At 65.9% G+C, this 9664-nt stretch overlaps 1 protein-coding gene across 3 annotated transcripts in view; it reads left to right on the forward strand.

Moving 5' to 3' along the window:
- The window catches only part of CPNE9 (copine family member 9), a 34983-nt gene extending 26191 nt beyond the window's left edge, over nt 1-8792 (forward strand). For all 3 annotated transcript variants that reach the window (XM_050959818.1, XM_050959820.1, XM_050959819.1), the window contains 10 exons: nt 304-379; nt 1334-1387; nt 2360-2421; nt 3484-3530; nt 4590-4771; nt 5185-5312; nt 5873-5975; nt 7202-7259; nt 7635-7708; nt 8307-8792. In XM_050959818.1, the coding sequence (XP_050815775.1) occupies nt 304-379; nt 1334-1387; nt 2360-2421; nt 3484-3530; nt 4590-4771; nt 5185-5312; nt 5873-5975; nt 7202-7259; nt 7635-7708; nt 8307-8459 (937 nt within the window). In that variant the 3' untranslated portion in view covers nt 8460-8792. The remainder of the gene's footprint in view (nt 1-303; nt 380-1333; nt 1388-2359; nt 2422-3483; nt 3531-4589; nt 4772-5184; nt 5313-5872; nt 5976-7201; nt 7260-7634; nt 7709-8306) is intronic.
- Nucleotides 8793-9664: the final 872 nt, after the last annotated feature.

Here is a 9664-nt window from a genome sequence, read left to right on the forward strand (position 1 = left end):
CAAGGGCTAGTGGGCACTGGGCTGAGAGCCAGGACTCCTGGGTCTCTCCCCGGCTCTGGGAGGGGAGTGGAGGCTGGTGGTTAAAGCAGGGGGGCTGGGAGCCAGGACTCCTGGGTTCTCTCCCTGGTTCTGGGAGGGGAGTGGGGTTGAGAGGTCAGAGTAGGAGGCTGTCTCACAGCCTCTGCCCATGGTGTGCCAGGTTATAGTGGGCGAGGCCCCCTGTGCCCTCTCCCCCCACAACAGGCTGAGTGAGTATCTGCGGTGCCCACTAACAGCTGTCTTGTGCTCGTTCTCTGCCCACAGCCACGATTTCATCGGGGAGTTTGCCACGAGCTACCGGGAGCTTTCCCGCGCTCAGAGCCAGTTCACAGTCTACGAGGTGAGGCCTGCTGCTGCCCAGCTCTCCTGGTTCCTCCCCATGCCTGGCTCAGCCCCACTGGGGCTGGGGGCCTGGGCCAGTTCTGGGGCATGGAGGCATAGAGTGCCAGTTCTGGGGCATGGAGTCCCCCTCCTGGGCAGCTCTGGGCTGGTGGCTCTCACAGGGGCCGGATTCACCTGGAGTTTGCTGCAGGGCTAGAATCCAGGCAAGATTCTGGGCTCGGGAATTTAACTGGCAGCAAAGGGGGGCTGTCCGGAATGGCTGGGGGAAATGGCAGCCTGGGGGGGCCGGCCCCGGGGGAGCTGTCGGAAACGGCCAGCAGGGCTGGCGGTACAGGGAAGCTGGTAGTATGGGGGGTGTCTCAGGAACAGCCGAGGGGGCTGGCAGCAAAGGGGGGCTGTCAGGAATGGCCGAGGGGGGCTATCAGAAATGGCCACGGAGCTGGGAGCCTGAGGGGGGCTGTCAGGAATGGCTGGGGGGTGTTGCAGCCCCGGGGGGTGGGTCTGTCAGCCTGGGGGGGTGGTTCTCAGGAAGGTCGAGGGGGCTGGTGGCTGGGGGCGCTGTCAGGAACGGCCCAGGGTGGTGATATGAGGGTGCTGTCAGGAGCAGATGAGGGGGCTGGCAACATGGTGGGTGACTGTCAGTAACTGCCAGTATGGCTGGCAGCACGGGGGGGTCTGGTTCCCCTGGGGGGGCTGGTGGGCTGCAGGGGGGCTGGCAGCATGGGGGGCTGGTTCCTCAGTGGGGGGCTGGCAGAAACACCTAGGGGGCTGGTGGTCTGGGGGGGTGCTGGCAGGAACTGCCAGTGGGTCTGGCAGCATGGGGGGGCTGGTTCCCTGGGGGGGCTGGCAGGAACACCTGGAGGGCTGGCGGCTGGGGGTGGGGCTGTCAGGAACTGCCTGGGGTGTGTGTGCTGATGTTGGGGTCCCTGAACTGTTCCTCTGCTTCCATCAGGTGTTAAATCCAAAGAAGAAATGCAAGAAGAAGAAATATATCAACTCTGGAACGGTGAGTGAAACCTGCCGGAGCCCCTGAGGGAATCCCCCCCCGCACAGGCCAGGCAGTGCCCCCAGCTCCCTCTTTACCCCTTGCCCACTGCATGCTGCCCCCTTGGTGACACACCCCACAACTCCCTTCAGCTCGGGCGACCTCTGCGCCTGCCCTGCAGCCTGTGCCTGTCCTTGGGGGGGACAGGAGAGGGGAGTCTCCAGCTCTGTCTCCCTGCGGAGTGGGGGAGGGTTTCTTTGGGGGGGTCACTGGGGAGACAGGGGGTATCTGGGGGGTCTCTGTGGCGGTGCAGAGGTCTGTTGGGGGCTCTGTCCCGGGGGGTGGTCTCTGACATTCTGTTTCCAGTAACTCTCTCTAGATGTCTCTCTGGGGGCCTGTCTCTGGGGAGGGGGGCCCTGTCTTAGAGGGTCTGACTCTGGGCAGAGGGGGTCTTAGGGGTCTGACCCCGGGGGGACTTGTCTGGGGGGGCTGTCTGTAGGGAGGGGGGCCTGTCTCAGGTGGCTGTCTGTAGGGAGTGGGGGACCTATCCCAGGGGCCCTGTCTCAGGGGGCTGGTTGTGGGGACGGGGGGCCTGTCTCGGGAGGCTCTTTGGGGAGGGGGGCCCTGTCTCGGGGGGCTGTCTGTGGGGAGGGGGCCTGTCTTGGGGGTCTGTCTGTGGGGAGGGGGGGCTGTCTCAGGGGTTTGTCTTTGGGGAGGAGAGGCCCTGTCTCGGGGGGCTATCTGTGGGGAGGGAGGTCCTATCCCAGGGGGCTGTCTCAGGGGCCTGTCTCGGGGGGCTGTCACAGGGGTCTGTCTGGGGGAAGATGGGCCTGTCTCAAGGGGCTGTCTGTGGGGAGGGGGCCCTCACTGAGGGGGCTGCCTGTGGGGAGGGGGGGGCCTCTCTCAGGGGTCTTTCTGTGGGAAGGGACGGTAGTCTCGTGGGGCTGTCTCGGGGGGCTGTCTCAGTGGGCTCTGATATTCTGTCTCCGGCAGGTGACCCTTCTCTCCTTTGCTGTGGAGTCTGAGTTCACCTTTGTGGATTACATCCGAGGCGGGTGAGTGGGTGCCCAGGGACTCTCCCCGCACGCACCCCCCAGGCAATTCTGTTCAAACCTCTGCACTCCTCAGCCCCTTTGGGGTTTGTTCCCCACCGCCCCGCACCCTCCATTCACCCACCGTGCGCCCACGGCCCTGGCCCAGCCTCCCACGCGAAGCCCCGAGGAAGTTGTGCACCCGCTGCTGGCAGCCCCTGGCCGCTGTGCCGGGAGCGGGGAGACGGGCCATGGCCTCTGAGGGGCAGGGGACAGCGGGAGGTGGGAAGAGCTGGCAGAGAGCAGGAGAGGGAACCGGTGCCGCTGGTGTTGGGAGGCGGGGGTCGCAGGGGTCTGCAGGGGCTGGGAAGGGGGGTCTGGAGGGGAGTTTGGGGGAGTAGGTTTGGGGGATGGGAGGGTGGTGGGTGGGGAGGGGTGCTGGGGGTCTGGAGGGGAGTTTGGGGGAGTAGGTTTGGGGGATGGGAGGGTGGTGGGTGGGGAGGGGTGCTGAGGCAGCATAGTTTGGGGAGGGGAGTGAGGTTGAGGGAAGTGAGTGAGGGGAGCAGGGTTGAGTGGGGTGAGGGGAGGGGAGCAGGGTAGGGGAACGGGGTTTGGGGAGGGGAGTGGGGCTGGGGGAGCAGGGTGGGGGAACGGCAATGGAGTTGAGGGGAATAGGGCTGGGGGAGCCGAGTTGAAGGGAGTGGGGCTGGGGGAGGAGAGCGGGGTTGAGGGGAATGGAGTGGGGGAGCAGTGTGGGAGAAGGGCATCGGAGTTGAGGGGAGTGGGGCTGGGGAGCAGGGTTGAGGGGAGTGGGGATAGGGGAACACGGTGGGGGAAGGGCAACGGAGTTGAAGGGAGCAGGGCTGGGGGAGCTGGGTTGAGGGGAGCGAGGCTGGGGGAGCGGAGCGGGATTGAGGGGAGTGGGGTGGGGGATCAGGGTGGGGAAAGTGCACCGGAGTTGAGGGGAGCAGGGCTGGAGGACTGGGTGGGGAAGGGAGCTGGGAGAAAGGGAACAGGGTGGGGAGCTGGGAATGCCTTATTGAGGGTCTGGGGGAGCACTCTCACTCTCTCCTCCTGCCCCCGCAGGACACAGCTGAATTTCACAGTCGCCATTGATTTCACGGCCTCCAACGGTGAGTGCCATGTGTGGGCTGGGCCCAGATGCCTCCTACGGGAACCGAGGGACAGCTCAGCCCCGGATCACCCCCGAGCTCCTTTCCCCTTCACCCTTCTCACAGCGAGGACCTGGGGCTCCTGGCTCCAGGGAGCTGCTCTCTAGCCCATTCTCGGCCCTTGCCCCAGTCCCAGCTACCCGCCCCCCAGCCTCTGGGGTCCTGCCACAGGGTTCAGAGGGGCAAGGTGATGGGAGTCCTGGGAAGGGGAGAGAGGGGCCTGGAGAGGATATGAGGGCAGGGGGACCCTGGGGGGTGTCACAGAGTGTGGGGGAGTCAGGGCCCTGCACCCCCCACACTGTGATTTGCAGCCAGCAGGTAAAACAGAAGGTTTATTAGATGACAGGAACACGATCCAACACAGAGCTTGTAGGTACAGAGAACAGGATCCCCTCAGTTCGGTCCATCTTGGGGGACAGGGAGCCTAGACCCCAGCCCTGGGTCTCCCTCCTTTTCCACAGCCAGCTCCAAACTGAAACCTCCTCCAGCCGTCTCACCCAGCGTCTCCCCGGCTCCTCCCCCAGCCTTTGTCCAGTTTCCCAGGCAGGAGGTGTCACCTGGCCCCAGCCCCCTCCTGGCTCAGGTTACATGCTCAGGTATTGTCCCTCAAGTGATCACCCCTGATATCCCAACACCACTGCAGAAAGTCCCAGTAAAACTCCCATGCAACATTCCCAGGTCAATCCTCCCCACTCCCTATTCTGTCACCAGTGGCAGGGGCAGGAGGGGCCTGGAGAGGATGGGGGAGGGTGGAGGGAGGAGCCCAGGGTGGATGGGGTGTGTGGAGCGGCCAGGGGAGGATGGGACGGTGCAAGGAGCCCGGGGCAGATAGGGCAAGGCGAGGGGCCACAGGGTAGATGGGGTGGGGTGAGGGGCCCAGGGTGGATGAGGTGCGGGGCAGGGCCAGGGGCCTGGGGCGGGTGAGGAGCCCAGGTTGGATGGGGCCAGTGGCGGATGGGGCAGGGCCGGCGGCTGGGGAGCACGGCCCAGGCTAAGGCGGGTGCTGCTTGTGCCCGGCAGGGGTCCCGTCGCAGCCCACCTCCCTGCACTACATGAGCCCGTACCAGCTGAGCGCCTACGCTATGGCACTGAAGGCCGTCGGCGAGATCATCCAGGACTACGACAGTGACAAGCTTTTCCCCGCCTACGGTTTTGGTGCCAAGATCCCACCTGACGGCAGCATTTCCCATCAGTTCCCCTTGGTAGGAGGCAATGCCAGGGCCTCTGCCAGCCCCACGCCAGCCCGGGGCTAGGGGTGCTCCTCAGGGCCCCCAGGACTGGGTGGGATGGGAGGTGACACCCAGCGGTGCTCTTGCCCTGGGTCCTGACTGCTGCTTCCGCCATGCAGGCTGGGCCAGGAGGAGACGGGACAGCGTGAGGCATTTTGGAATGGGATAGGGCAGCACGCAGGAGGGCAGGCTCCAGGGGACCCCGCCAGGCCTTCACGGTCTGCTCCAGCCCTGTCTGATCCACTGACTGCAGGGTCCATTGGGGAGAGCCCTCTGGGTGCAGAGTCCTGGAGAGAGCCCAGCCCCATGGCTGCCCCCGGCATGTGCACAGCCAGGGCTTTGCCCCAGCGCTGAGCCCAGCCTGCCCCGGCTTTCTCCCCTGCTAGAACAGTGACGTGGAGAACCCGAGCTGCGTGGGGATTGATGGCGTCCTGGAGTCCTACTTCCAGAGCCTGCGCACGGTGCAGCTGTACGGGCCCACCAACTTCGCCCCCGTCATCAACCAGGTGGCCCGGTGAGTGGGGCAGAGGCTGCACCATGGGCACACTGGAAGGGTGCCCTCCTGTGCCCCAGAGCCCTGCAGCCCGGCACTGGCTGCGGGGGAGGGCTCCGGCTCAGAGCTTAGGGCCCAGCGCTGGCTGCGGGGGGCGGCTCCGGCTCAGAGCTCGGGGCCTGGCGCTGGCTGCGGTGGGGTGGCACCGGCTCAGAGCTCGGGGCCCGGCACTGGCTGCCTGGGGGCGGCTCCTGCTCAGAGCTCAGGGCCCGGCACTGACTGCGGGTCAGGGAGGCCGCTCAGAACTGGGGGCTAGGCCAGGAAGCAGCAGGCATGGCCAGACTTGAGAGCTGAGCTCCAGGGCTGGGCTGAGCAGATGTCTGAAGAATCGTGGGCTCTGTGGGGCTGGGTCTGGGCACCCTGAGTGGCAGCCAGGCAGCACAGCTCCCAGCATGGCCCCAAGGAGCCACACTTGGCTGGCGGAGAGAGGGGAAAGTTCTAGCAAACCGCCCTGTGACCAGGGCCCTGTGGGGGGCAGAGTGGGGCTGGCATGAGTCCCCTGCCCTCTGCATTTGCCCTAGCTTGGCTGCTCAGGTGACAGACGGATCGCAGTACTACGTCTTGCTCATCGTCACCGACGGCGTCATCTCTGACATGATGCAGACCAAGGAGGCCATCGTCAATGTGAGTGGAGTGGGCGGGGGCAGGGGCACTGCCGGGGGGGGGAGGGCGCAGCCTGGTCCCACTGCAGGCAAGGGAGCCCTCCTAGGGGAGCTGGGCTGGAGCCAGACTCAGCGCCCTCCCACTGGCCTGGGTCTCCCAAACTCAGTTCCATCCAGGGTGGCAGAGACTCGCTCGTGTGAGGCTGGTCTGGCCTGGCCCCCCCATCACCCAGCCCTTATACGGTATTCCCTCCCCGGGTGGCTCCTGGCTGCTATTCCCATCCTCCCCCCGGCTGTTCCCTGCACTCTATTCCCCCCTCCCTCCCCATGTGCTGTTTCCTTCCCCAGCCGTCCCCTGCATGCTGTCCCCACCCTTCCCCTCGCTGCCCCTGCATGCCATTCCCTCCCCGCTGGCCGTCCCCTGCATGCTGTTCCCCCTCTTCCCCCCACCACCCCTGCATGCTATTCCCTCCCCACCTCACCCAGCCATCCTCTGTGCGCTATCGCCCCCCACCCATCCCCTGTGCGCTATCACCCCCCACCCATCCCCTGTGCTCTATTCCCCCCCAGCCATCCCCTGTGCACTATTCCCCCCCTCACCCAGCCATCCCCTGTGCGCTATTCCCCCCCAGCCATCCCCGGTGCACTATTCCCCCCCTCACCCAGCCATCCCCTGTGCGCTATCGCCCCCCAGCCATCCCCTGTGCTCTATTCCCCCCAGCCATCCCCTGTGCACTATTCCCCCCCTCACCCAGCCATCCCCTATGCACTATTCCCCCCCTCATCCAGCCATCCCCTGCGTGCTATTCCCCTACTCGTCCAGCCATCTCCTGCGTGCTATTCCCCACCCAGCCAGCCCCTGCACGCTACCCTCACCTTGCTGGCCCCTGTGTGCTATTCCCTCCCCCTTTGCCCAGTCGGCCCTGTGCGTTATTCCCCCAGCCGTCTCCTGGGCGCTTTTCCCTCACCTCACCCAGCCCGTGTGCTATCCCCGCCCTCGCCCAGCCAGCTCTGGGGTGAAGCTAGTGCCCCAGCTCGGGGCCAGGCTGACTGGGCCTGAGGGCTCCATTCCCTGGGCAGCAAGGCCCTGGAGCGCAGGGATACTGGCTGGCATGCCCGCGCCGCAGCCATGCCACCTTAGTCCTGTGGCAGCGCTGGGAAGAGCAGCAGGCCCCAGGCTGGCGAAGCATGGAGGAGCCGCAGGTGGCAGGCCCCAGGCTGGCAGTAACTCTCTCCCTTGCTCTGCAGGCCTCTGCCCTGCCCATGTCCATCATCATCGTGGGAGTGGGCCCAGCAGAGTTTGATGGTAAGTTCGGTGCCTAGGTGCATTGTGGATGTGCAGGGCTGACCATGTGGCACTAGCCATGGCTTGAGGCCACTCACAGGGTGCTTGCAGAGGTCTCTCTGCTGGGGGCAGGGAAGTTGGAGTCCAAGGGCGCGGGGGGTGTGTGTGTGTGTTGGAGTCCCAGGGCACTGGGGGGTGCGGCATGTGTCTGCTGTGAGGTCAGGAAAAGCAGGCAGCAGGATCAGATGCACAGTGCACCCGGGGAGGGGACAGGCAGCACCCCCACATCACAGCACTGGGTCAGCCCAGCCCAGCCTCATGGGGACAGGTGTGCAGGAGGGAGGCATGACAGGCTGGTGGCAGCTTGTAAATGTTGACTGGCGTTCCCATCCCCAGCCATGGAAGAACTGGATGGAGATGATGTGCGGGTCTCCTCCAGGGGGCGCTATGCAGAGCGGGACATTGTGCAGGTAACTTGTGCCCAGCCCCAACACGCCCTGGGCTGCCCCCGACCCAGCATGGCCCTCAGGACGGCGTGGTGGAGAGGGGGACCGGGCTGGGGAAGGACCTCAGGCCCCTCAAGCCCCCAGACACGCATGCAGTCTCTCCCCTGACCCCCACATGGTGCCCTTGGGCTGCAATGGGCCAGTAGGGCAGCACCTGCTGCGCTCTCTCTCCCTCAAGCCAGAGTGTGATGTTGCTTACCTGAGAACTTGGCCCAGGACCGAGAGCGGGGCTCCGGAGCTCCCGCTCCCTAGGCCAATCCCCTGGGTGGTCCCGGCGGGAGCCCTGCATTGCCCTGTCCCCTGCGGGCACTCAGGGGCCCAGCTCTGCCCCTGCCCCCGGTGGCTGCAGTGGGGTGCTCCGGGGCCCAGCACTGCCCCCCCGGTGGCTGCAGCGGGGAGCTGGGGACCCAGCACTGCCCCCCCCGGTGGCTGCAGTGGGGTGCTCCGGGGCCCAGCACTGCCCCCCCGGTGGCTGCAGCGTGGAGCTGGGGGCCCAGCACTGCCCCCCCGGTGGCTGCAGTGCTGTGCTCCGGGGCCCAGCACTGCCTGTCTCGTGTTGCAGTTCGTGCCATTCCGGGATTACATGGATCGCTCTGGGAACCAGGTGCTGAGCATGGCGCGCCTGGCCAAGGACGTGCTGGCCGAGATCCCGGAGCAGCTGCTCTCCTACATGAAGAGTCACGACATCAAGCCCCGCCATACTGACCCACAGTAGCTCCTCCTCTGTGCAGCCCAAGCCAATCAGACACTGCTGCTCCTGCCAGGCCTGAGACCTCACCCCCCAGCACGCGCCCACCTGAGTCGAGCTGGTTGTCGCCCCCTGGATGCAGCCCCGGAGGCTGGCTTGGCCCTCAGGGCTGGCACTGTGCCTCTGTCGGGGGGAGGGCAGCTGCTGGCCTGGGCTCCCTTCCCTGCCAGCTGCAGGCAGCCCAGGGGCCTGGGAGCAGAGCAGGGTCAGAGGTGTTCAGCAGTGTCGTCAGGCCCCCCCCCACTGGCCCAATAAGGGGGCACGGAGCCCTGCCCTGTCCAGATCCTGCCAATAAAGCTTTGTAGGTGCCCTGGTGCCTGTGTCGTGCTGGGGCTCAGGGCAGCGCCTTGGCTCAGGCCTGGCAGGCTCGTTCTCCTGCCAGCCCCCCCACTGCTCCCTGTTGACATGGCAGCGTCAGGCTAGCGCTCTCGGCTGGCATGCAGGGCTTCCTCCTGGGTCCTTGCCCAGGCCGCAGCAGTGTTCCCAGCAGAGCCAGGCCTGAGCCTGGGCCTGAGATGGCAGCAGGGTGTGGGTGCCACATGCTCCCGGGCCCAGTGCCATGCTGCGTGGAGCTGCAGCCAGTGGCTGCTGTTTCTTGGGCACCTGCTGATCATGGGCAATGGGCTCCATGCTGCACGGTTCGGCCAATGCTGCCTCCCTCTGAACCTGACTGGGGCTCCCACTCACCATCTCCCCTGGGAACCATGGGCGAGGGTAAGGGGCAACTGGGCCACCAACTCCTTTGCGCTGAGTGCTCGCCCAGGAAATCCCTGCCTCCATGGTTGCCAGGGACTGGCTGCATTGAGCCCCAGATCCGCCGTGCTCTTCAGTCTGAGCGGGGCAGATGGATGAGCTGGGGGCAGGGCTAACGGGGCCTCAGGCACATCCCCGGGCGTGAGCCCACGATTCATGGGCACACCCTAGCTGAGGCCATTTCTTCAGACTGACCGTGCAGCCCTTGGGGGTGGGCATCAGTCCCTGCTCCGATAAATCAGGGCAACTCGCCCAGCCTCAGCTGGGCTCTGTGGGACCTGCTGGGGAGCTCAGCTCTGTTCAGGGCAGGTCACTGCAGGCAGCTACGGAGCTGGCCTGCCTCCCTGCTCTGGATGGGCCAAGCAGCTGCTGCATCCCCACACACACTTTAGTGTGAACACTCCCAGGTGACAGGCTGG

The sequence above is a fragment of the Gopherus flavomarginatus genome, chromosome 6 (assembly GCF_025201925.1).
Source record: "Gopherus flavomarginatus isolate rGopFla2 chromosome 6, rGopFla2.mat.asm, whole genome shotgun sequence".
NCBI classification, from domain to species: domain Eukaryota; kingdom Metazoa; phylum Chordata; order Testudines; family Testudinidae; genus Gopherus; species Gopherus flavomarginatus.